Source organism: Buteo buteo, chromosome 18, assembly GCF_964188355.1.
Source record: "Buteo buteo chromosome 18, bButBut1.hap1.1, whole genome shotgun sequence".
Classification (NCBI taxonomy): Eukaryota; Metazoa; Chordata; class Aves; order Accipitriformes; family Accipitridae; genus Buteo; species Buteo buteo.
The window spans coordinates 29,844,330-29,870,426 of record NC_134188.1 but is presented as its reverse complement, the minus strand read 5'-3'; the positions used below and the strand labels follow the sequence as shown (position 1 = coordinate 29,870,426).

At 53.0% G+C, this 26,097-nt stretch overlaps 1 protein-coding gene across 1 annotated transcript in view; it reads left to right on the top strand.

The window, feature by feature from the left end:
• Positions 1 to 26,097, top strand: part of DCHS1 (dachsous cadherin-related 1) — a 54,269-nt gene that overhangs the window by 8,548 nt on the left and 19,624 nt on the right. The window contains exons 3-9 of the mRNA XM_075050399.1: positions 16,062 to 16,250; positions 16,367 to 16,598; positions 17,676 to 17,912; positions 18,292 to 19,311; positions 19,518 to 19,705; positions 24,634 to 24,730; positions 24,901 to 25,058. Of these exons, the coding sequence (XP_074906500.1) occupies positions 16,062 to 16,250; positions 16,367 to 16,598; positions 17,676 to 17,912; positions 18,292 to 19,311; positions 19,518 to 19,705; positions 24,634 to 24,730; positions 24,901 to 25,058 (2,121 nt within the window). The remainder of the gene's footprint in view (positions 1 to 16,061; positions 16,251 to 16,366; positions 16,599 to 17,675; positions 17,913 to 18,291; positions 19,312 to 19,517; positions 19,706 to 24,633; positions 24,731 to 24,900; positions 25,059 to 26,097) is intronic.

The window sequence follows — 26,097 nt, the reverse complement described above, 5'->3', positions numbered from 1 at the left end:
CTTAGGGCACAGGCAGGCCCTGCCAACGTGATGTGCAGGACACAGGACAGCCTCCAAGGTCAGCACAGAACTGAGTGGGTTCGATCCTCCGTTGGACTGCCATGTTTCTAAGCAAAAAACCTGGGAGGACCAGGTCTATTTTCAGATGGTGATGTCTGCTCTCCGTGGGCAGGACAGAACGATGGGGAACTGGGGAGTCCATGTGAGTGACCAGAGGAGACTTGAAGAATGGCTGCAGGTCTCCTGCTCCCTTGTACACCCCATCTTCTGCCAGGTCGGTCTTTGTGTTCAGTGTACGAACAGAGATGAGCAGAGCAGGTTGCTGGCCTGAGCTCCCAAGAAAGAAAAAGGATCTCATAACATCTTCTTTATTTATTACTTGTGTTTATCATGGGCCAGGTCCCACAGTAGCAGACTCCGCATGAGCACTAAGCAAAGGAAATAGCAAACTCACAGTCTGACATGAGAGAGAAACACCAGTGGAGAAGCAGCCCAGGGAATCAGTGAACACGACACCAGCAGAAAATAGAGCAAGGGATAGTCACTGACTGGTTGCCTGTTTCTCTCTGTGGCCATGAGTTGATAATACAGAAGCTTTAGGGCTCATCGGACTACATTTGAATGCTATGGTTATGTGATGTGAAGCACTGTTCTGGTATAAATTCACCCTGCTGGCTTAAATTTGTTTTAAACATTTGACTTCGTACCAGCAAGCTGCATGCATGGTCAAATACTGTCTTTCTGGGCCTTTCTAACTTTTCATGCTAAATCAAGTATTGTCTGTCCTCTGGCAGCCAGCATAAAGCACAGAGAGTTGTGTAAACCCCATGTTGTGAGCACAGGCTGATTTGACAGAAATGTGAATGAGATGAGATGGTGGGTTATTGATTCTTGCATAGATCCAATATTAATTATTTTGCAACCAGGGTTTACGTATTTCCTTTGCACCCATACACACAATTGTTGGGGAACAAGACCATCAGAAATCAAAGCTGACCAGCAACACACCTAACATGTAGTTGTATCTTGCAGTTTTGAGGACAAGCCTGATGAGTTTTGAAGTTTGAGTACTGATTTGTGATTCTGTGGGACTGGCTATCCTGCATGCACAGCACCGGGACAGCTTCTTGGCTTGTGCCCAAGATAGGAAGACCTGCATGAAGTGCTGTAGGCTAGACCAGGCCACATACACTGTATTACTGAAAGAGAATCTTGACGGCTAATCCTGATGCATTGGTTATGCTACTGAAGGGGGCAGCTGTGAGAGGACACGGGGAGCAGCCGTGCACAGGGACTGGAACAGCAAGAGGACTAATGCTCACCGACTTTGCTGCCAAAGAGAGTGGCGGGAGGTGGGGAGGACATTACTACATGCATTCGTTTTCTTGGGACAAGGGATTTAGCACTAACCTATTTTCAGACCTTTGCACGACATAAAGCAGGCCTCCCCCTCCTCAGAAACAAGAATGCAAGCTTCCTGAGGCAAGATGGGGAGACGCCTGTGAGCTTGCTGGGGAGCAGAGTGAGGCGAGGGAGCACATCATGCTTCTGGGAGAGCAGGCTGTAATGTGGGAGGGTCTGGGGGTACACAAGGAGTGGGGACATGGGGGAGATGCTGGTACATGGGGAGGTTGTGGGGGAGGTGAGTGCTGTTGTTACCGCCAGAAGAGCTGCATTTGTTCCAAATTCCTGTGAAAGTTATTTCCTTGCGCTGCCAGCAGCCTCCTCCTGGGCTTGGCACAGCAGCCAGCGCCATGATTAATTCAAGTAGCATTTCCCCTGGAGCTGCAGCAGCTTTTCCACTGCAGCCGAGAGGCCCCAGCCCCTCGCGCTCCTCTCCCCCCATGCTCCGCTCCTCCCCCCAGCCCCCTCGCACAGCTCCCTCCTTCTTCTACGCCGATCCCCAGCCCCCTCACAGCTGCCCCTTTTCCCTCACCTCTGCTTCAGCCCCGGGCCCCTTATAACCCCTCTTCCTCCCACAGTCCTTGCTCAGACCCTGCCTCCTCCACGTCTGTCCACAGCCCCACACCTGTGCACGCTGCCCTCCAACGTGCCTGTCCCTGTGCCTCCCCTCCCAGAGCCCCAGCCCGCCAGCATCCCCCCCGCCCCACTCTGCTCCCTCTTGTTCTCTCCACACCCTTTGGTTGCTGCCAGCTGCTGTTGCCTGCTCCCCCAGGGACCTTTGCTGTTTTGACCCCAGGGCAGCTCTCGGTGGCAGTGCTCTCTCTCACCTGCATGGCCCGTGGGACACCCCAGCCTCTTCCTGCTCCCCATCCCTGCTCCATCTCGTGCTGCCCTGAGCCCCAGCCTCACCTGCATGTCTTGCCCAGCTGTGTCCCACCTCGCTGTGTAGACCTGCTCTGTGAGCACTCTCTGCCCGACCTCTGCACAGCCAAAACCCAGCCCAACACCCTGGAGTCCTTCTGGGCATCAGTGCCCCCCCAGGAGGCCATGGCCAGACCCTGTCACTTTCCACCCTGCACTGTTGCTGCCCCACTCGAGCCCCCCACCTTCACCACTCTTCCTCTGCAGAGGCCCAGCTTCCCTGCCCTGCTCAGCTCCCGAACTCCTGCATGCTCTGCTGGGGAAGCCCAGTGCCCTGTAGCTTCCTGCTGCAGCTCCTGTTTCACCTCCCTGCTGCTCCCCCAGAGAGGACACCTGGGTGCCCATGTGTGAGCTGTGCTCCTTCTCTTTCTGTGCAGAAAAGGCAGTGTTCACCCCAGGCTCCTGCAGGCTGTTGCCCAGCCTCGCCAGCCACGGTCCTACATCCCTGCCAATGTCTATGATTAAACTGCTTCCCCTCCTCAAAACTGAGGGCTGTACCCCATCCCAGAGCAGTGCTGGAGGCCATAGGCTGCTCCTCTTCTCCGTACCTTGGTGTGTACGGCTGTGCCAGTCCTGCGCCTGTCCGTGCCTAAGATGTGGCTGTGGGGCTGCCAGTCAGAGCCCTTGCCAGTGCCCTGTAGCTGCTGGGCTGCGGGGAGCTGGCGGTGCAAGCAGGCAGTGCCTGCAGCTGTGCAGAGGGCTCCCCCCGGAGATGGCGCTCCCTGCACCCTCAGGGTCTGACCCTCGCCTCGGCCACGTGTGCTGGACAATCGCTGGGGCTGAACCCTGACCCCCGCTTACTCCCCTGAGGCCTGAGCATGCTGGAGGCTGAGATGCAGCCCGGGAGCCAGAGACTGCTCCTGAAATAGCAGCCGTGGCCGCTCCCTGGCTGCTTTTAGCTGGTCAGCAGCTGTGCCAGGGCTGGGGAGGGCAGGATGCCTGGCACACAGTCAGGCAAAGGGAGCCGTGCGTGGGATCGTTGACCACACTGGCGCCAGCCTCCCCTCCTCTCCCACCAAGAGCCGTCACTCTGAGGGGCGGGAGCCCAGAGCCAGATGTTTGCCAAAGCCACAGCGTAACATGTGCGTAGCAGAGATCCAGCCAGGGCAGGGCTCCAGATGAGCTCCCTGCCTGCTGACTGCGCTCGCTGGAGGTGGGGAGGACAGCCAGAGAATGGAGGCCTGAGCTGCTGAGAAGCTCTCCATCCCTTTCCAGTGCTGTGGACTGGGGTGGGGCGGGGGGGGTACATGGGTCAGCAGTAAGGCTGGGAGGGCAGGGGATGGCTGTGTTTGAGGGGCTCTGGTGTTTGCTCTCTAGGTGGGTCTGGGGGAAGGAGAAGCCTCGACTCCTACAGGTGATGCAGCTGAGGACCCCAGTGTGGGGCTGTGCTTCTCCGTCCATCCCCAACTCTGGGACACGTAAGAGCTTTGTGGTGCCTTGGCTCCTCTCGTCCATCCTGGCTTGCTGGGGGACTAGGAGGAGGGCATGAAATAACAAGGCCTCAACGCCCATCTTTGTCCTCCCAATTCTTCATGCGGTGGGAAGAGGCACACTTGACCAGCACCTGCCCTCCTTACCTCACAGCAGTCATAGCTCCCTAAGACTGGTGCTCTGGTTTCTTTCTGCCTAACCTTGAGCCATCTTGCTGCTCTTCTTTGTCATCTGCTTCTGCTCTACTTTGGCCACAGCTCTCCCATGAGGTGCTCTTCTGCCCAGCTGCAGTAGCTGCAGGGTGCACAAGCGGAGTCTTCTCACCAAACTTGCAGGGAAGAAGGGGCAGGTAGCAGATGCTGCTGCACAATGCTGGCAGAGCTGTTGTGCAGGGCTGGTGGAGTAGACCAGCTCTCTCAAGGGCTGGAGCTGAATGGGGAACTGGGAGGTTCAGGAGGGCCTTTGGCTGGAGATCACAGAATGGTTGAGTTTGGAAGGGACCTCTTGATACAATCTAATACAACATCCCTCTGCTCAAGCAGGGCCATCCAGAGTCAGTTGCCCAGGTCCATGTCCAGATAGCTTTTCAGTACCTCCAAGCATGGAGACTCCACCACCTCCCTGGGCAACGTGTGCCAGAGCTTGGTCACCCTCACAGTGAAAAAGCGTTTCCTGATGTTCAGAGGAAACCTCCTCTATTTCAGTTTGTGCCCATTGCCTCTGGTCCTGGCACTGGGCACCACTAGGAATAGCCTGGTGCCATCCTCTTGGTGTCCTCTTTCATGTATGGATTATATCCCCCCGAACCTTCTCTTCCCCAGGCTGAACAGTCCCAGCTCATAGAAGAGATGCTCCAGTCCCTTCATCATCTTTGCGGCCCTTCACTGGACTCTCTCCAGTATGTCCATCTCTCTCCTGTGCTGGAGAGCCCAGCACTGGACCCAGCACTCCAGCTGTGGTCTCACCAGTGCTGAGTAGAGGGGCAGGATCACCTCCTTCGAGCTGCTGGCAACACTCGTCCTGATGCAGCCCAGGATACCATTCACCGCCTTTGCAGCAAGGGCACATTGCTGTTTCATCTTCAGCTTGGTGTCCACCAGGACCCCCAGGTGCTTTTTTGCCAAGCTGTTTTCCAACTGGGTGGCCCCCAGCATATGTTCCTGCACAGGGTTGTTCTTCCCCAGGTGCAGGACTTTGCACCTCCCCATGTTGAACTTTGTGAGGTTCCTGTCAGTCCGTTTTGCCAGCCTGCCAAGGCCCCTCTGGATGGCAGCACAATCCTCTGACGTGTCAGCCACTCCATCCAATTTTGTGCCATCAGCAAACGTGCTGAGGGTACACTCTGCCCCATCATCCAGATCATTAATGAAGATGTTCAGCAGGAATGGACCCAGTATTGACCCCTGGGGTACACTGCTAGCTTCTGGCCTCCAAGTAGACCTTGTGCCACTGATCACCACTCTCTGGGCTGAGCCATTCAGCCAGTTTTCAGTCCACCTCACTGTCTGCTCATGCAGCCCATGCATCAACAGCTTGTCTGTGAGGATCTTATGGGAGACAGTGTCAAAGGCCTTACTGAAGTCCAGCTAGACAATATCCACTGCTTTTCCTTCATCTACCAGGCTAGTCATTTATCAAGTTGGTCAAGCATGAATTCCCCTTGAGTGAAGTCATGCTGACTACTCCTGATGATTTTCTTGTCCTTCATGTGCATAGAAATGGTTTCCAGGATTAGCTGCTCAGTCACCTTCCCAAGGATTGAGGTGAGGCTGACTGGTCTGTAGTAACCTGGGTCCTCCTGCTTAGCCTTCTTGAAGATAGGAGTGACATTTACTTTCCTGCAGTCTTCAGGCATATCTCCCAAACACTATGATTGGGCAAAGATTATTGAGTGGCCTCGCAAGCTCCCTTAGCACCATGGGTGCATCCCATCAAGGCCCATGGAATTATCTATGTCCAGTTTGCTTAAGAATTCACTGACCTGATCCTCTTCAACCAAGGGTACATCTTCCTTGCTCCAGCCTTCAGCCTGGTCTCTGGGACCTGGGATTCCTGAAGACCAGTCTAACTAGTAAAGAGTGAGGGAAAGAAGGCATTAAGTACCCCAGTCTTTTACATGTCCTGTGTCATCAGGTCTCCCGTCTCCTTCAGCTGTGGGCCTACATTTTCCATAGCCTTCCTTTTGTCTTTTGTCACCTACGCACTTATAGAAGCCCTTCTTCTTGACTTTGACATCCCTTTCCAGATTCAAATCCAGTTGGGAGTTGAATGCAAACAGCTACATTTTCATGTAATTACAGTGATCAGTTAGTGATTTCAGCAGGAAATGCCCCAGATGCATTCCCTGACCCCCTCCATGGTAGTGGCCTCTTCTATGCCTATGAAAGAAAAGTCTTCAAAACACAGCATCAGGTTCATCCCCTGGGTTCCTTAATACATTCTTGGGTGCCAAGGGGCACATGCCATTTAATTTGCATCCATTATATGGAAAGAATAATATATTTTGTCCATCAATTTCATCCAGTTTCTTTTCCGGACTTGACATCAGCAACCTGATCTAGTTGAAGACGTCCGTGCTCATTGCAGAGGGGTTGGACTAGATTACCATTAAAGGTCTCCTCCAACCCAAACTATTCTATGATTCTATGATTTTTTAATGCAAAAACAACAGTAGCATATCCCAGCCTTATGCTACCACTACATTGTGCAGTTCCTTTTGCATTTACTGTCCTATCCCTTTTCCCCTTGCCTCTCATCCTTTAGGCCTTTCCCAGTTCTCCTCCCTGGCACACAGATGGTGATTGTGCCAAACTGTAGCTATTTTATTTTAACGTTTTGCATTTTTGTGTGGTTTTCAGTTAGTACATTTCTCTTGCTGGCTTGCCTTTTACATACTAGCATTCACATGACTGTCATGATATTCCTAGGTCTGAGTTTACAGTATCTGGCTAATCACGTCTCTAAATATTCACTGTTTGTCATGCATATAGACTTGAGAACATCTTCAGCCTTTTTATGGTGGTTGCAAACAACTTCTGTAGACACAGAGAGGCTGCCCAATGTACAAAACATCCTGTTGGGGTTGTCTGTAAGGGCTCACTGCCCACTCAGCAACTGCCAACATTTGAGTTCCTTTGTCCTCTCTCCCCCATCCTGCTCTGGGCCATGGCTGCAGCACTGATTAACAACTGTCTATACTAAACTTCTTATCTCCAAAGTCTGCAGTGAAATGCAGCTTTTCCCCTAAGGATGCTGTTGTTTTCTGGCCCTGGAATCAATCTCCAGCCCCTGATCTCCAGCTGGATCTCCAGGTTGTCTGCTTCCTTCAGCAGCACCAGGATGCTGGCCTCTGGTTCAGGCTGTCCCCTCATATTGAAGTGGCATATTCTCCCTGGCTTCACCCTGCCTCTCCCTCCTCTTGCTTCACTTGTTTAGTAAAAAAAAAATCTTAATTCCCCTCCATCAGGTTTTCCTCTGCAGCCTAGCTCTTGGTTTGTGCTGCTGCACAGTGTGTCACTTGTTCTCTTTTGTATTCTCTTCTTATTTCCCTTGACTTGTGTAAGGAGGAAACAACAAAAACCAAGCATACAACCTATTTCCAAATAACCTTAAAATTGTCAGCCTATCTTGTTAGGACTCAAGTATGAACTAGCACTGAAACATTAACTAGTGAAGGGCACAGGATCCTGCTGACCACTGCTGTCTTTTGCCTTAGTATATCTTGTTCCAAGCCAAATACAGTGGGTGTCTCATGGCCCTTGGGAAGGGGGTTGGTTCATGCTTCTTTCTCCCTTACCCAGTGATTATCTTCTCTCTTTGGCTATGTATCACCTGGGAACTCTCAGCCTGTGCTAGCTCGAGGAGGCTTTACCCTTGCTAGGACTCAGGAGCGGAAAGAGTTTTAGGAAAAATGGACCCTGGACATGCTGGAACTGTGAAAACACCCAAGGCAGAAGTTCAAGAGGTGCTAGAGGTGGGCCTAGGCTTAGTGCAGGGGGTCAGTGAAGCCAAGGCAGTGCCGCAGGAGAGAAGCAGTCAGCAAGCAAGGTTTGGGGAACAGAGAATGAGCACATGAATATGTGTACATTCTGCTATGTGACACAGGTGAGTGGAGGCTTTGTAGGTTTAATATACTGAATCACTGCTGTTTGCAGTGTCTGGGAGTGTCACTGCATATTTGCATGTCTGGGAGATGTAGATTCCGTTGGAAAGACCTCCCGCGAATCTGTACCTGTTGGTCCTCACTGGACCTCAGCATGCTGTGACCCCCGCTGTGAGTTATGGACAGAGGTGGGGGCAGCTGCAGAGTCACATGGTGGTATATGCATGTGGAGAGATGCTAGGGTGCTGTATGACTTTGGCTTGGTGCAAGGCTCCTGCCCTCTTGTAGGGACACAGATATCTGAGGAAACCCCAACTAGTCCTGCAGCCCTCTGCCTATAAGATTAACAGGGATTTGAGGACTGTGTTGCTGGAACCCTCCTGAATGCCTTGCATTTGCCCAGCCCCATGGGCACAGGAAAGGAGTGCATGGGTTCAGAGGAAGAATTGTGAACTAGCCTGTGTGCGACTAGGAGAAGAGGAGGGGGAAAATCTATTGCTGGGACTGGCTGGATTTGCTGCAGCAAATCTGGGGCTGCTGCTGAGTGTGCAACGGTTGTGAGTCCTGAGATAGGGATCCTACAATGTTCAAGACAAAGGGCCATATAGCACAGGGCTACACTGAGTGCTGAACAGGGAGCCAAAGAGCAGCTATAGTACAGCAGAGCAAAGTTCTGTATAGCAGGGTAAGCTGTTTTACTAGTGTCCAATAGCCTGTGCTGGGGAAAGGGTGCAACAGCTGGATCACTGAGTCATAGAGTAATTCAGATTGGAGAGACCTTGGGAGGTCACTGGTCCAACCTCCTTCTCGAAACAGGGGCAGCTGTGGGGTCAGACCAGGCTGCTCACAGCCTCGTCCAGTAGCATCCTGAAAAGCTCCAAGGAGGGAGGCTGCACAGCCTCTCTCGGCAACCTGCTCCACTACTGGATGGTCCTCACGGGAAGAAGCTTTCCCCGGTGTCCAGCTTGAAGTTCTCATTTCCACCAACGCCTGTAGTCTCTTCTTCTCTTGTTGTGCACCACTGCGAAGAGCCCGGCTCCGTTTCCTCGAGAAGCTCGCCATCGGTGCTGGCAGCTTGCTCTTAGGTCTGCAGCCTTCTCCCCTGAAGGCTGAGCAAGCTCCGGTCCCTCAGCAGCTCCTCACAGGGCAGGTACTCCAGCCCCTGACGGGTGCAGTGGCCGCCCCTGAACTCGCCACAGTCTGTCAAGGTCTTTCCTGTACCGGGGACCCAAAACTAGATGGGGTGTCTAGATGTGGTTTAGCAAGGGCTGAGTAGAGGGGAGGATAACGCCTGCCCTCGACCTCCTGGCTGTGCCCTGTTCGTGCAGGCCAGCGTGCTGCTGGGCTCTCCTTGCTGCCAGGGTGCACTGTGGCTCATGTCCCGCTCGCTGCCCACCCAGGCCCCCAGGACATTTTCCCTGGAGCTGCTTCTCCAGCCTGGCAGTCCCTGCCTGTGCTGTTGCAGGGGTGCTCTGCTTCCTGGAGCAGGACTTGGCATTTGTCCTTGCTCAGTTTTGTGCGGTCCCTGTTGGCCCATTCCTCCCTCCTGCCCAAGTCCCTGGGGGTGCAGTCCTGCCCTCGAGCATGCCAGCTGCTTCCCCCTCACCAGGCTGGTGTCATTTGTAACCTTGACGAGCGTGCCCTCGGTGCCTGCCCTGGGTCATTGCTGAAGATGTTAAGCAGGAGAGGTCCCCGGGCTGGTCCCTGTGGTGCTCTGCTTGTCACCTGCCTCCAGGCAGAGCACAGCTCATGAACCACCACCCTCTGAGCCCAAACCTCCAACCTGTTTTTTACCCACCTGGTTGTCCAGCCCTCCAAACAGTAACATCCTGCCCTGGGTATGAAGTTGGTGGGAGGAGGTGTAAAAAACCTTCTTAAAGTCAAGGCAGTTGTCATCCACAGCTGTCATCCATACAACCACAGATCCCATCATTGCATCACAGAAAGCAAACAGGATGGTCGGTCCATGCTGTCTGTTCCCCTCCCAGGCTCCTCCATGTGGCCAAAAACATGCTCCAAGAGGACTCGCTCCAAGATTCTCCCAGGGGCTACAGTGTCGCTGACAAGACCAGATCATTGTTTTGGCCTTTTTTGAAGGTGGGGTGCAATATTTGCTTTCTTCCAGTTGTCAGGGATCTCCTCTGATCTCCACCACATTTGCAAGAGCAGCCCTGCAAGTCCATTTCTGTCACCATCCATTGATGCAGCCTGTTGGGTCCCATGGATTTGTATGGATCAAGTTCACTGAAGAAAACTTGACTCAATCTTCATCCCTGTCTGGTAGCTCTCTGAACCCTTTCAAAAAGCATGGAGGCCTGGGAGACCTTGTTGGTGAAGACTGAGGTAAAGGAGGCATTGAGTATCTCAGTCTTATCTGTGTCTCCTGTCACTAAATCACCCACTGCATTCAGAAATGGGCCTTTATTCAGCCCTCTACTACCAAGGTAGTGGTAAAGGCTCTTCCTAGCACCCTCAGTTTTCCTTGCAAGTCTCAAGCCCACATGAACATTGACTTTCCTGACACCATCCCTACATGCCTGGGCAACGTTTGTAAATTCCTCCTTTGTAGCTTGCCTCTGCATCCACCACCCATATGCTACATTTTTGCATTGCATCTTAGCCCTAAGGTCCCTGCTTAGCCAAGGCCATCTGCTGACATGTCGCCTTGTTTTCCTGAGTACGGGGATGGACTGTTCTTTTGCCTGGAGTATGCTGTCCTGAAGGCTCGCCAGCTTTCCTGAGCTCCCTTGGCCTTCAGAGCTGCCTCCCAGGGGATTCCTCCCACCTACCAGTTCCCTGTATAAGCTGAAGTCTTGCTTGAAGTCCAGAGTCTGTACTCTGCTACTGTCCTTCCTCACTCCATTTAGGATTCTGAACACTACTACTTCATGGCCACTACAGCCAAGGCTACTGCTGATTACCACATCCTCAACCAGTTCTCCCTTGCTAGTGAATAGCAGATCCAGCTATGTGTCACCCCTGGTTGGCCTGGGAAATTGAAATTCTTCGTGAGACCCAGGGGCTGTGATCCAGAGGCTTCCCTCAGGTACTGCTGCCTCCTTGGCAGCTTCAACTCAGGGATTCCCTGGCCCAGCATTGATGTCCTTGTGTTTAAAGCCTTTAGTGGATTTTTCCCTGTGAATGTGGGTAGTTGCTTTCTGAATCTATACAATTCGATATCGCTGTGCCCTGAAGTGAGGAGTTCCGCATTTTTTGCATTTTTGTTGAACCCTGCACCGCCAGCACACCTTCACAGGTTGAGGCTGTGCTGTGCTGCCCTGCAAGGGGGAAGGCAGATGTGAAGAGAGATGGAGTGCCTCAAGCCCTGGCTACGCTCTCCCGTCCATGGTCAGGTGCTGGCTCTGCACAGCCACAGCAGAACTGTGGAGCACCAGTGTATGGCCAGGGGATATCCTGGGTAACGGGCGGTGGAGGAAGCTGGCAATACAGCGAGGTGACAGAGGTGTCACTGGGGGTGACAAAAGGAAGGCACCAGTCCTAGTGCATGTATGAGGCCTGGGACATGATGGAGCTGTGTGGGGCACAAGAGGCAGGTAGGGATGGGGTGTGCTGTGGAACATGGGAGAGGTGTAGTAGCCTGTTGCAGGCCAGACCCAGCCATGGCTATCATGGTGTGCAGTGCTGGGGGACACCAGTGCTGCCCTGGACTGAGTGGGCTCTAGGTGAGGCTGTGTGAAGGCTGGCCTATCCCAGGAGCATGCTGTAGGCAGAATGAGAGGACAAGGCATGGAGGGAGAGTAATGCTCCATGTGCTGTGCACAGCTGCAGCAGGTTCAAGAGAAATACCATGCTTGCAGCCAAGCACATCTTAACAAGGCCAAAAGACAGGCGGGAGCATTGGCCCTGTGCTTCTCAGAAACCCTGGCCTCATTCTGGACTCAAGCAGGATGCTCTGCAGGACCCTGAGTCTTGGTCTCCCTCTCTCTTCAAGACCAATTTGCTGATTGCTGTCAGAAGCACATCCTATGTGCAATAGCAGAATGCATTCTTGCAGCCATTATCTCCTGACGGCAAAGGATTTCCCTTTGGAGAATGGGGTCCTACAGGATCGAACAGGAAAGCGACAGGCCGGAAAACACTCTGACTGTGCAGCTGGTTTATCCAGGAAGGGGATGGGTTGCCTGGTCCACCCACCAATACAGAGAGGGTTTCTGAGAAAACTGCCCCTTAGTCTTACAAGCACAGAATCGGACTCGGGTAGTAGCAGTGATCAGAAGTAGGTCTTCAGCAGAGAACGTAATGAACCATAGAAACAATTCACCATGGCTTCCTTCTCACTGCTGATCTGGCTGGGTCTGTGAATGGGAACATCTGGACTCTTGATGTCAGAGCTCCAGGGTCACCACACTCCCTGCCTCATGGAGCACTCTCTGGAGTCCCAACATGGGAGAGAGTGCTGGGCTCTGGCATCACTGCTGTCTGACAACACGACACAGAACATTTTCACCCAATATGGGGAGTCTCCCTGCACTTGTGCTTTGTGAACACTTCTGTTCTTGGCACATGGGATTGCAGCTGTGCATACGGTAGTCTTGGGCAGAAACACAGCACGCACTTCGCCTCTGCACATTGTGCCTGATGTATCTGTGGTGATCCTGTGAGCTTGTGCAGGTGTCCTGTGCAGATGAGGTGACCCCACTGCTTTGCCCACATCTCGTATCTGCATGCTGACCGTGAAAGTTCATGCAGGTGTCTTGTTCCTAGCTGCAGCCTTCTCCTTCTCTCCTTTCTCCTCTCACATAGCTCCTCCTGGGAACAGCCAGTCTTGGCCCTGCAGGATGTTCAAAGAAGTCAGAGGTGAGGGTGCTGTAGGGGCTCCATTCAGGCTCAGAGCTCTGACTCCTGCTCCCACACATTCAAGCAGCAGGCCTTGCACAAACCCGAATGGTGTGTTTCCTGGGCTGTCCTATAGACAGCTTAACCCCATTTCCCTCTTATTTCTCAGGCGAACATCAGGAGCCTCATAAGTAAGCTACAGTAAAATCAAGCTGTCTAAGATTTGGGGTGGGTGCTAAATACAGAGCCTGGGGCTGCCCTGCACTAGCTTCTAGAAGAGTTCCTAGAAAAATATCCAGACTTGGTTTAAAAATTTCCAGGAGTGGTGAATTCACCTTGATGGCCTTGATGAGCCAATTTGGTGGTTAATTATCTTCACAGCTAAAAATGTGCACCATGTCCCAGACTGCGTGTGCTCTGCAGTCTGCAGCCATGGGTCCCAGCTACACATGCCGTACCTGGTGGCTGAACAAACCCTGTGCTGCCTGTCAGAGAAGTCCCCAGGAGGCATCACCCCAGCTGCAGCAGGGATCAGGCCAGCCCCAGCCCACGGAATGCACACACAGGACATCAGCAGTCTGCAGGCACTGCCTGCCTGTGGGCAGGAGAGCTCAGGCTGGGGGATGTGCCAGCCACAGCCCCACTCCCTGTCCACATGGTGGCAGAGATGCTAAGCAAACTGTCCAGCTGCCCCAGACTGACACAGTTAGCTGCTCCTTCAGGTGTTTTGTTGTTCCTGTGGCTTTTCCCTGAGCCCTAGTTTAGCACTACCCCTCCCAGTGAGATCAGGACCAGATGCAAGTCTCCTGTAGTGGTTGCACCAGTGCTGGTGTAGCAGTGACATGAGCTCTCTCGGACCCTGTGTGGGCTTGTACAGGCAGGGTTTGTGTAAGACCGTTGGTCCACCAGTCCCACAGCAAGATGAGGAGGTGGAGTACTGGACACATGAACAGGGAACTTTTCAGAGAATGCTTTGCCCTGGCTTTACAGCTAGGTTTGGCTCTGATGCCAGACTGCTGGCTCCACGAGGCAGTCTTGCAGGGACATGGCTCTGCGTACCAGGGAGCAGACAGGGAGATGGTGCTGTACAGTATAATAGTGAGAGCTTGACTGTTTCTCCCCTGTTCCCCAAATCTGACCCAGCTCCTGTGGCAGAAAGCTGGATTTCTGGATAGCTTCCCGTGTGGGTATCTTTCTTAGGATAGTGACCATCAGAGGATGGTTAAGGTGGGGAACATTAAGGGAGGCCGTTCTGGAAGCACCAGAGCCCTTGGCCCGAGGAGCCTAAGGAAAATATCTTACTCTGCTGCAGAGCCTGTGACTGTACAGTGAATTAAAGCAGCTGACATGCATTTTAGAGCAGTTTCAGAATGGTAAGCAGTTCATTTTGAAGGAAAGAAGTTATTAATTTGCCACATAGTGCCTATTCCAATCACTGTCGCAGCTTATCAGTTTCAGGTGCGTTTCCATCTGCAGTGGTAGAGAACACTACCAGCTAAAACCCAGGCATGGCATACAGCTCAAGTCTATTGGTACCAGGCTCTTACCCCAGTAATAATATCCAACATGGAGCCAGAATACAGGTAACCTGAATACAGGTTTCAGCAATGTCAGTGAGGTCAGATTTATACTCTCAGATGAGCAGCTCCATGGCAAAGGGAGCTGGGACAGGAGGAAGGGAGGGTGTTGAACTCAGGGGTTCTGATTTCCCAAAGTGCTTTCTGGCTGGGCTGCTGTCATGGCACCTGTGGCTCTGAGTGCTTTGCAGCTGGAGCAGGGAAGGGGGATCCTGTTTCATGGTGCTTCTTCTGGCAGCTGCTGCAGGGTTGGGGAGCAAATACTCTGTACAGGGAGCATGGTGCTCTTTGTAGATGTGCTCTCAGCTTCTCCCCTCCGGCATCCCCTTGGACCGCAGGCGGCAGGGCAGGAGAGTTGGTGAGGGTGTGTTGCAGGTGCTGCCTCCCCTCCTTGGAGGCTGTGGATCACAGGGCAGGAGAACTGGCAATGGGCTATCTCAGGTGCTGCCTCCCCTCCCTGGGGTGCAGAGCATATGGTCTGGGGGGAGGGAGGTCCCACCTCTACCCAATTTATTTTTTCTTCCCTGGCCCAGCCATTCTCTGTACTCTCTCTTGTTGTTCCTCCATCTCTGATGATTGGGTGAGTGGTTCAGGTTAGGGGCCCTGCCCGAAGGAAAGAGCTGTTTGCAGCCCCCAGCTGGGCCCTTTCCTTGGCGCGCGTGCAACGTTCCTGTGCTTCTCGCTCACGGGAGCCGAGGCCCCAGCGCTGCTGCTGGGAGGAGCTGTGGCTGATGAGGCCTGAACTCCACTTCACCCGGGCCTGGCCCAGCTGCCTCCCTCCTGGCTCCGTCCTCTAGCTTTGTTCTCTGTGCAGAGCTCCCAGCTGGTGGATGAGCCATGGGCAGTGATGCTGGGGTCAGGGGGAAGGAGCTGTTTTCTGCTGACCTGAGCTCTGCAAGGAGCCCAAGGAGGAACTGAGGCCTTGTAAGCAGGGAGCAGCTTTAATCCTTCTGCTGTGTCTGTGACTGCTAATGCAATTCATGTCCTTTGTGGGCCCTGACTGTCACAGGGCAATGCCACCCTCAGTCATCATCCTCAGAGCCCAGGGCTGCTGGACACAGAGCTCTGAGAGCGGGACAAAGCCAGGGTCATGGTGAAAAGGGGGCTGTTGTTCTTCCTTGTCTTGTCTGAAGCATCTTTGCAGAAAAGAAGGAGCAGAGGGCCAGGGGCAGCTGCTGCAAAAGTGTGGGTTGTCCCTGGCTGGCAGATCAAGCAGCATGCAATGGGGATGCTTGGCTGCTAGATGCTTGGCATCTGTCTGAGGCTTGGCCTTTCTGCACCCCCTCTCCATATGGCCTTTTCCTTTGCTAAGGCAAGTCTGTTGACCTGGGTCATGGATGTTGCCCCAGGGGTGCAAGAAGGGAGGTATCACCCGAAACAAGGCACCTCTGGTGGTGCAGGGACCCATGGCAGCACTGTAGATAGAAATCATGGTGCAGCTCTTGCAAGTCTGCAATGCTGTGCTCCCCCCTCTCTGTGTCCCCTCAGAGGGACTGGGCCAGCATAGGCTGATCCTGGGGTGCCCTGCAGCTGCCTGCAGCACTGCCCAGGGCACTGTCTGCAGCCAGTGAGCCCCTGGGAGGCCCTGTCCCCTTGCAGGGAGGGCTGCAGAGGAAGTGGTGGCTTGTCTGGGACAAGAATCGCAGGGCTGAGGTGGTAACTGTCAGTCTGCTTTACTATGGCCAGCTTGGAGGACTGTGCAGTGGTTGTGGGCCATGGAGCAGAGGGCAGCACTGGATCGTAGAGATGGTGGTGGTGACAGGCGGGGTCTGGCTGGTGATCTTCTCTGTGATGCTGGCCCTGCTCATGTAGTGTCTTCCCTCATCCAGGTGACAGCCACAGATGCAGACAGCGGCACTTTTGGCTCCCTTTCCTACTCCATTGGTTCTGGCATCGGCAGTGTTGTCCCCACGCAGTTCAGCATTGACAAGCACACGGGGCAGCTGTGCACTGTGCAGCCTCTGGATCGTGATGAGGGCACGTCTGCCTATGATTTTACCATCACTGCTGTTGATGGGGTGAGTGCTGGAGAGGCCGTGGGGATGTGATACTGCTGACTCAGCACTGTGCAGGGGATACTGTTTGTTGTCTTTGCCCCTGCTCTTGCACCATCTCTGATCTGGTCCTTCCACAGGGTGGCCTGAACTCCATGGTGTATGTGAAGGTTTTCTTGGAGGACATAAATGACAACCGGCCAGTGTTTTACCCGCTGGAGTATGCTGCCAGCATCAGCACACAGAGCATGCCAGGTACAGCTGTGCTGCGTGTTACTGCCCACGACAAGGATGAGGGGCTGAATGGGAAAGTGACCTACCGCATTGTCCTGGGAAACTCACCCCCTCTCTTCTCCCTCAACAAGGACACAGGTGAGAGAGCTCAGAGGGCAGCCAGAGTTGGCAGCAATCAGAGCAGTGGGATGCGGGCAGGTGTAAAAGCCAGCCTGAGGGTCACTGCTTGGCCATCTCAGCAGTGCAGTCTGCCACCAGAATACCAGAATACGTCTGTTCCACTCCCTGCCACATCTTCCCTGCCTCGGCTTCTTGAGCCTCTGGCATCCCCTTCCCAGACTCAGTCTCTGACCTCTTCTTTCTGCTCCCTGCTCTGTTCCTCATTTGTCCTGTCTTCCTTCCTCTCCCTCATTCCCCATCCCTCACTCACTGTGGCTTTCCTCCTGCATGCTGCTTACTTAGCCCCATCAGGCTGTATCCTCTTTAGTTTCTTGTCCCTGCCCAGTTCCCTCCTCTCCCCTGCTCAGTTTACTCTGCTTCCCTATAACACTCTATCACGTTAGGTCCTACCTTTCTCACTGGCTGCATCTGCACTGCCTTGCTTTGGACACCAGAGCCAGAGCAGTTTTTGCTGGGGAGGTGAGTGCATGGGCGTGTGGTGCCAGGGGCTCTCAGCAGGATGGGAAGGTGTCCTGTTCTCAGCACAGGCATTAGAGTCTCTCCACACTGGTTCCCAAGTTCCTGGAACATGACTGGTATGACACAGGTCTACCAGCCACCCCAGTGCAGGGCCACCTCCTTTGTAGGGCCTGTCGAGGATGGTCCTTCAGTTTCACATCTCCTCCGAGAGCCTCCCCACAGCCCAGATCCCATCTGCTGTGTTGTGACTCTCACCCTGCACCCCACATTGGAAGCCCTATTCCCTCCTTTCCCTCTCCCAAGACCTGCCCTCTAGCTCATTTCCCCCAGCCCTTACCACTGTTTATCTCAGGGCTGTGCTTAAGGTTGAGAAAGGAGGATTTGGGGAGGCTTTCCCAGGAGGGTTCCTCTCCTTTACTCCAGTTCTTCAATGGCAAACTCCTCCCTGTGAAGCGCACATTGTTTGCTGCCCCCTTAGGTCTTTCTTTTCAAGCTTATGGTTTGGCCTGTTCTCTTGGTGCCAGATGACAGGCAGGGGTGCAGGCATAGTGGCCTCTGAACTGCTTTCTTCCCTAGGTGTCATCTCCCTCTCATGGTCCCTGAGTGGTAAAGCCAACACCCTGGTGCAGCTGGTGATCTCTGCACAAGATGGTGGGGGCCTACAGGCACAGCCAAATGCCCGGGTGAACATCAGCATCGTGGAGGGCACGGTCTCACCCCCTGTCTTTGAGCAAGCTCAGTACTTCTTCACAGTGCCTGAGGACATGCTGCAGGGTGCCAGTGTGGGGGCTGTCCGGGCCCAGAACCCTCCAGGTACGGGCTTGTCTCTTTTGTATGCAGTCACTTTCCCTGTTCCTGCATCATCTTGAAGGTCTAGTATCACACTTCCTCACAGAATAACCCTGTTCTGGGAGCTCCGTGCATGCACAGAGGCACGCACATCGAATGTGCACCCGTGCAATTGTCACTCAACTCAGTGCATGCTCTCACACATGCGGTTAGACACATGTGTACACACACACTTGTGCACATGCATCTGTGCATACATGCATGTGTACACAGTGCTACTGTACAACTCCTGAGCAGTCTGCAGCAGACAGCACTGTCCAACCCTGCTGCTGTCTGTAAGGGGGCTGAGGAGGTGAGCCGGGTACACAAATCATTCTTCCTGTCTTCATTTCCTTGTCCACAGGTCATGCTGATGACATCTTTTATTCCATCTCCTCGGGGGATCCTCATGGCTACTTTTCCATTGACTCTGCCTCCGGGCAGCTCCGCACCAGCCTGCCTCTTGATCATGAGTCCCAGGCAGTCCTCATTCTGGATGTCCAGGCCCGAAGTGGTTCACCTCCTGCCTATAGCAACACACGTGTGAAAATCTCTGTGTCAGATGTGAATGACAACGTGCCAGTGTTCCCAGCCCCCTCTGACTCCATTCTGCTGCCAGAGGCCACAGAACCTGGGACTACAGTGTACACTTTGCAGGCCGAGGACCGTGACAGCGGTGCCAATGGTCAGGTGAATTTTGAGCTGCTGTCAGGAGGTGATGGCACCTTCAGTGTGGAGCGCTCATCAGGGGCGGTGCGACTGAGCGGGGCCCTGCAATATGAAGCCAGTGCAGCCTACAGGCTGGCCATTGTGGCCCGAGACAATGGTGTTCCCCAGCTCAGCTCCACATTCACGCTGCTGGTACATGTGCAAGCCGAGCACGACAATGGGCCCATCTTTGACACACTCACCTACCGCGTAGAGGTGCAGGAAGGTGTGCCTGTCTCCACCCGCTTCCTGCAGGTGCGGGCACTGGCACACGATGCAGAATCCATGACCCTTACCTACCACTTGCGTGCAGATGGGGATGCTGCCAGCTTTGGCATCATGCCTGAGAGTGGTTGGCTCTATGTCAAAAGCGCACTGGACCGGGAGACGCGAGACCTGTATGTTCTCACAGTGCTGGCCTCAGCAGGAGGCAGTGGTGCAGGAGGGGAAGCCCGGAAAACAGGCACCAGCACTGTACGGATCAGCATCACAGACGAGAACGACAACAGCCCACGGCTGAGTGAGGAGCGTTACTTCTTCACTGTTCCTGAGAATCAGGCTCCCAGTAGCAGTGTGGGGAGGGTGATGGCAAGTGACCGGGACGCTGGACAGAACAGCCGACTCACCTACCGCCTGCTCCAGCACGATCCCAACTTCCTTATCCACACACAGACAGGTGAGAGACTTCCTGGCTTCCTAGGCTGGGGCTGGCTGGGGAGAAAGCCCAGGGCAGGTCAGAAGTGATGCGGACCAGGCCAGTGCAGGAACAGAATATTCATCTTTCTACCCCTGCGGTGCTGGGCTCCCCTGCAACGTGCCTGAGCGCAGGCTCTTCTTTAAAGCAGTTTTTGGGCTGAGCTGTGTCCCACTTCTCCCTCACAGGGGAGCTCAGCACCAAGCATAGCCTGGACCGGGAGCAGCAGTCCAGCTACCAGCTCTTGGTGATCGTGCAGGATGGGGGAGCACCACCCCGCAGTGCCACAGGAACCATCTATATCACTGTGCTGGATGAGAATGACAATGCTCCTGCTTTTCTTCATGTGGCCAGTGGTCAGGAGCTGCCCGTGCAGGTAAGGGCAGCAGGCTGGAGCTCTGGTGAGGCAGGGGTGTGATAGCCACTGGGTTTGGGGGCAGGCGGTTCTGCAGGCGGAAAGGGAGTAGGCAGGGGCACCCAGGGGAATTTCAGGGTGGGAGGTAAGCAAGCACAAATTGCGTCCATGCAGCAGCCAGGGCAGTCTGGTAAAACTGTTTGAGATGTGGTAAGATGGGCATGTCCTTGGGAAATACAGACATCCCTGTGCACAGAGCAGGTGAGGACTGCAGAGGGCTCTGAGACCAATAAGACTGACCAGTAGGCAGACGCTCTTGGCTCATACGTGCCTGCAAGGAGGGAAGGTGAAAGGGAGCCCTAAACCTGACCCATACAGCCAGGGGTAAAACATTTGCGAGCAGGGAGGCATGGGGTGCCATTAACTTCTAGGTCTTGGGACTTTTGCTATAGCCACTCGGCTTTCTGGGAGGTCAAGAAAGCACTGCCCAGCTGGACTTTGCACCCGCAAGGGTTTTCTGAGAATCTGCTATGGGTCCCAGCCCAGTTTTCCCTCTCAGCACTGTGTGGTGGCAGCAGTCACTGAGTGTGCTGCAGATGGAGTTATGTCTGTGCTGCCCAACAGAAATGGGTGAGGACCAACCTCCACCCCCATCCCCAGCCGGCTGCATCTGCTCTGCTGTGGCCCGTGTGGAGTGGCAGATGTGGCGAGGGCTTGCTGGAGCTGGCCGAGTGGCACTGGCAGCAACGGAGCAGGATGGGCAACTGAGGCCCTGTCCTCATCTCTTCTGCACAGAGCGGGGAGAACCTGCAACTGAAAGGATGTGCTTGCTCTGCACATTGCTGCACTTCAGGCAGTGTGCTCAAAGCCACTCGCACTGTGTTGGGTTTTACACATCACGTTGATGGCAACCTATCTCTGTTGCAGGTCCTGCCTGAGCTGCACACCAGAGGCAGGTCAGAGCCGGCAGGACTGTGTTGGCAGGTCAATGCCACACCTGGGTGGCCATCAGCACAGGACTCTGGGGACGCTCTGCAACTCCAGTCAGGCCTCCCCTGTTCATTACTTTTTCCCTTCCTGTTCCAGGTCGCAGCCATCCCTTGCCCAGCCTTCTTCTTGCATGTCCAGCTGGCACTCTCTGCTTGCAAAACTGTCTGGCAAGGCTTGGCCTGGATGAAGGCATCACTCAGGGCCTGGTGGAGGCAGAGGAAGGCAAAGTTAGTCTTGTCCTCTCTCTGAGCAAGGCTCTGGTCTTTGAGTCGCTCCTGCAGGCCAGGGACCAGCCAGCCGTGGCATTGCTGAGACTGCAGCTGAACAGGCTCTGCAAAATGGCATTGCTCACACTCTGTGTCTGCAGTCTGCTGACTTTCCTGTCTCCTGTGCGGGGACACCTGCAACACACTCGCACAGCAGGCTCTGCAGTTGAATCCAGTGTTTGGGGGCGTGAAATGCTGGGAGTGCCCTGCTAGAGCTCAGGAGGTCTCTTCTCCTACAAAGGTACCACAAAAGCATATGCATCCTTCAGGAGACAGAGCAAGGCGGGGACAGATTTAGAGTCCTGAAGGCAGGTAAATGCTATGACAGTTTTGAATGAAACAGATATTTGGGCACTTTGGTTTGAAGCTGTCCTGGTAGAAACACTGGTAGAGAAGGGTGAAGCACAGGAAGAGGCCAATGCTAACCATGATTTAGGTGTAGAAGAAAGGCTTGGAGGGAAAAGTAAAAACTGAATGATAAATGCAAAGCTCCGTGATTTATTGCAGACTTGGCCAGTGAAGTATACGTATCAATGTTCATTAGGCAAAGAAGAGGGAGGTTTCTGTATCAGCACCTTGCTTTAAGCATCAGCTAGAGGATATCTCCCACTGTAGGGTTGCAAGATAAGCTTGTCAAGCATATTGGTAACACACTGGCAGGATCAGGTGGTGTTCACACAGGAACTACAGTAGTAATGGATCCTCCCAGGGAACAGTCACTAGGAGAGGGGAGAAGGAGCAAAGGGAAGGAAGAAGTGGTCTGTTTTCAGAGAGGGGGGATGTTGCTGGTGGGTGCCTAGGACTGGTGCTGGTACCCTTGCTATTTAGCAGTTTCGTATACCCTCCAGAAGAGGCGATTGTTGATGTTATTGGTCTATTTGTAGTAATAAAGGTGAGGGCTCCCTGTGAAGAACTGTAGAAGGATCTTGTTTTACTGTTCAATTAGGAAAGAAGATGGGAGATGAAATTCACTGTTGCCAACTGGAAAGTGACACACATGGCAAAAACCAATATGAATTTCACTTACACAGTGGTGGGCTCTGAATTGGCTACTTAAGTTTAGGGAGAAGATTAGGGCATTGCAGTGAATGCTTTGTGAAAACATCAGCTCGGGGATCAGCTGCAGTCAAAAAGGCAAATCAAATGCTGAGTTTTATTAGAAAAGGAACAGAGAATGAAAGAAAACATCATTGCCCTACATTTCAAATTCTGCACACACTCTCTGCCCGGCCTCCATTCCACTTAATAAGCAGTAGTGCTAGAAAAGGTTCAGAAAAGGATGTTAATGTGATCTCCAGTAGATAATGGTTTCCATGCAGAAAGAAAATACTTGAACATTCTTTGGCATGGAAGAAACTGCAGGAATATAACAGAGGTGTGCAGTGAATGGCACAGAGAAAGTAATGGGAAAATTAGAAGTTGCTTTTTTCACAACACAAGACCTAGGCAGCTTCATAAGAAATGACCAGCCAGCAGGTTTAAAATAAACAAAGGCAGTACTTTTTCATGCAGAACATAATTAAATTGTGAAATCATTGCCAAAAGTTGCATGGGTTCAAAAGTAGATGAATTCATGGAAAGAAAAAAATCCATCAAAGGCTGTTGAACAAAAATATGATCTGTGGCTCAGGAAGCGACTTAGCCACAGACTGCTGGAAGCTGGGAAGGTTTCACAGGAGGATTATTCCATACATACCCTATTTCTTGCATCTTCTCTATATATCCACTGCCAGCCATTGTCAGAGCTATGCCAGTGATTGAGATGGCTCTCTGATCTTTGGACCAAGCTTGTATTTGCAACAACCTTGTTGGAGGGTGGACATCTGACCTGGACAAGCCTGCCTGGTAGCAGTTTTACTAAGGCTGAGTTTTTTTCAGGGGCAAGACCACTTCTATTGCTGTTTATTCCTCTGTTTGTGCATCAGAAATGGCATTTGTACATGGAGCCTGTATGGATGCTGCTCATTTAACTCCTCTGATGAGTCACTGCTTTCCTCAGATGGAGTTTGATTCCTTGTGGAAGAGGAGGGTGACCATACATGCGAAGCAGGAGCCCCTTATATCCTGGTTGAGGGCGATTAGGGACAGCATGAGGGGCAGGCCCTGCCCCGGCCTGTTACACAGGAGGAATTGGAAGGGGCCTCCTAAGCATGGCCCTGCTCAGAGGTGTCCACGCAGACACTCCTTTTCATAAACAGCCAAGCTATATTTAGAAGGTCTTCTGCCTCCATCACTGCTGTGAAATGCTGTTGCAGATTCCTTGATCTGGTAGTTAGAAACCATCTCTTAATTTCCAGCCTAAACTAATTTCTGACCACTTTATACTCATTTGTTCCTGTGCCAATATTGTGTTTTTGCTTAAATAGCTCTTCTCTCTCCTTGGAATTTCCCTCCCCTTTCCCCAGTGTTTACAGAGTGCACTCACATCACTGCTTGGCCTGGCTAAACAAGTCCAGCTCCTCTGGTCTCCCCTCCCCACGCACCACCAGCATGGTGCCAGCAGCTTGTGCAACAGCATTAACGCTTGCCTCCTCTCAGGAGCTTGCAGCCTCTTTCCTTGAATTCTTGCTCAGATTCCACTTGTCTTTTTCATAAATGCATTAATGTGGTATCACACGGAGATCACCTAGCACAGCTGGACCTGTGAGGATGATTTGTGCTGTGGGATGTGCTGATAGGACGTGAATTTGAGGTCTTTAATCTCAGGATGTGAATTTGATGTCTTCTGGTGTGGAAGAGACTGCAGAGTCTGTGCCAAGTGGGGAACCTGCTCTACCACCAAGGTGTGGGTAGGTGCAAGGAGTCTGTGCTGGAGGAGAGACAGGTCTACCAGCAGGCATGGGTTGTTTGCTGAGGATACTCCCAAAAACTGACAGGTGGTGAGGGGCAGTAGTGGGGATGCATCCATTTCCATAATTGTCCAGGGAGGGTGCTTGCATGCAGTGCTATTGCATGTGGTCTCTGTCAGGAAGCTGGTAACTCACCTCAGAAAGTGGGGTTAGCTGAGCACGTGCATAATTAATGTCTTGATGGTACTATGATGCACTGGCATAAAATGGTGGTATTCAGTGCCTACAGACAGGCGGTCAGCAATGCTAACCACGAACAAAGGAGAGAAGGGAAAAGCCCTAAGAGCCTAGGTGTCCGAGCCGAGGAAGAACAGCCAGCTGCATTTCCAGAGATCACAAACCTCCCTGGGCTGGCTGGTGGGAACTGAGGAAATCGCCTTCCATTGCCAGGGTGACTGGCCTCTGAATCTGTGAGTGCTCACACCTTGCATTTGCAGCTGAAGGAGTCTATTGAGGGCAGAGAGAACCAGGACTGTCACGGAGCCCTCGATTTTCCTAGTTGTAGAGGCTTTGGATGTAACATGGGTGACATAGCATCCTCCCATCACCATGCAGCTCACTGCTGCAGCATGCCCCAATGCTGCTAAGCTGGTTGTTAAACAGGGCAGAATGGGAGGAGGGCTAGCAAGGCAGAAACTGCCTTTGCCAGCTTTGCTGTGGACTTCTCCATGTTGTCCAGCCTCAGGCACAGCCTGTGGGTCTTGTCAGGGGGGTCTGTGCCTTGGGTGAGGTGCAGGGCTGGTGTAGGAAGGTGCAGATCCTGTACCGACCATGCTCAGGGGTTTGTGGGGGTAGTCTGAAGGGTGCCCTGTGTCACTCAGCTGCTCCCTGGACTGTGCTGCAGGTGCTGGAAGAGAAGCCATCGGGACTTCTAGTCGCCTCCCTGCAAGCCAAGGACCCCGACGAGGGTGAGAATGGGACCATCATCTACTCACTGATAGGTATGAGCTGCAGAACTGACTGATCTCTGCCTTGCAGCCATCACCCTTGGGGGCAGATGGGTGCCCACTGCCCAAGCCCTGCCACACCACGCTCCCTCCTCCATCCCAACCTGCCCCCTGCCTTCCCTCTTCTCTGCCTTGCCCTGTAGCATTTCACCTTCTTTCTGCAGGAGCCTGGGCAGAGCGTTTCACACTGCACATGGCTACTGGAGAGTTGCGGACTGCCACAGTTCTACGCCGGTCTGATCGTGCTGAGTACATCTTCACTGTGACAGCCAGTGACCGGGGCACGGTGCCTCGCAGTACATCAGCCATCATTCGCATTCAGGTATCCAGCACCCCCAGCTCCTCTTGTCCCTGCACCATCTACCCCTTGCTCGCTTCTTGGAGGACACCATCCAACTACTTGGCAGCCTTCCTCTGCCTTCATCTGAGGACACCTTGCTCAGCTGTTGATCCAGCCCTAAAATCTGTGTGGAGAACCTGGGATGGGAAGGGGTGGGTCCATCTGCCACTGTGCATGTTCTCATTTGTAAAGTGGTCAACAGCATTAATAGTAAGCAGTTCTGTCTTTTCCAGACTTAAGACAGCCAACCCGGTCCTAGCTATGCTGTTGCAGAGAAGACCTTAGAGGTCCTCTGCACAGAGACATTGATTCTTCCCAGCATCTACTGAAAACAGTGTTCCTGACGTGCAGGGTGTTCTTCACATCTCTATAACTTTGGCACTCACTGTCTGGTGTATTGGCCTAGACAGCCAAGTCATTTCTCTGTTGCTACTAATGAGCTTCCTTTTACAGCAAGAGATTCGTTCCCTCCCAGCCAAGGCACTTTCACAGTACACCAGTTCACATCTTCCTGTCCCGGTTCTTGCAGTTCGTAAGGCCATTAGACTCTCCTTGTTTGACGTTCTGCTGCTTCTCTGTGCTGGCAGTGCCTTCTAACATCATCAGCAATTTCATAACGCACTCAGCTTTCTTTTGCCCTTGCACCTATCAAAAGTAAATGTCAGCACCAAGAGCCATCTCTGCAAAGGCCCACTAATCACTCTCCTTGAGCCAGTCGATTTTTTAGTCCTTTCCATCACACAGCCACACTGATACTGCGCCTTTCCCCGGTTAAATGAGTGATCTCTCATGTGCTGCTGCATCAGAGCCCAGCTAAAACCCAGGCAAGCTAGATACACTGCATTTCCTTTGTCCTTGAGGAGAGAAGAACTGTGTTAGCCTGGCACATCTGCCTTTAGCCATTCCACAATATGTTTTATACCATTTCCTTTTTATGCCATGTCTGTAACTGTTCTTGTCATTAAAGTTGTTCTACAGCCTTCAAAGTGTTGAGGCCAGACTGGCAGACTGGTTGTCCCTG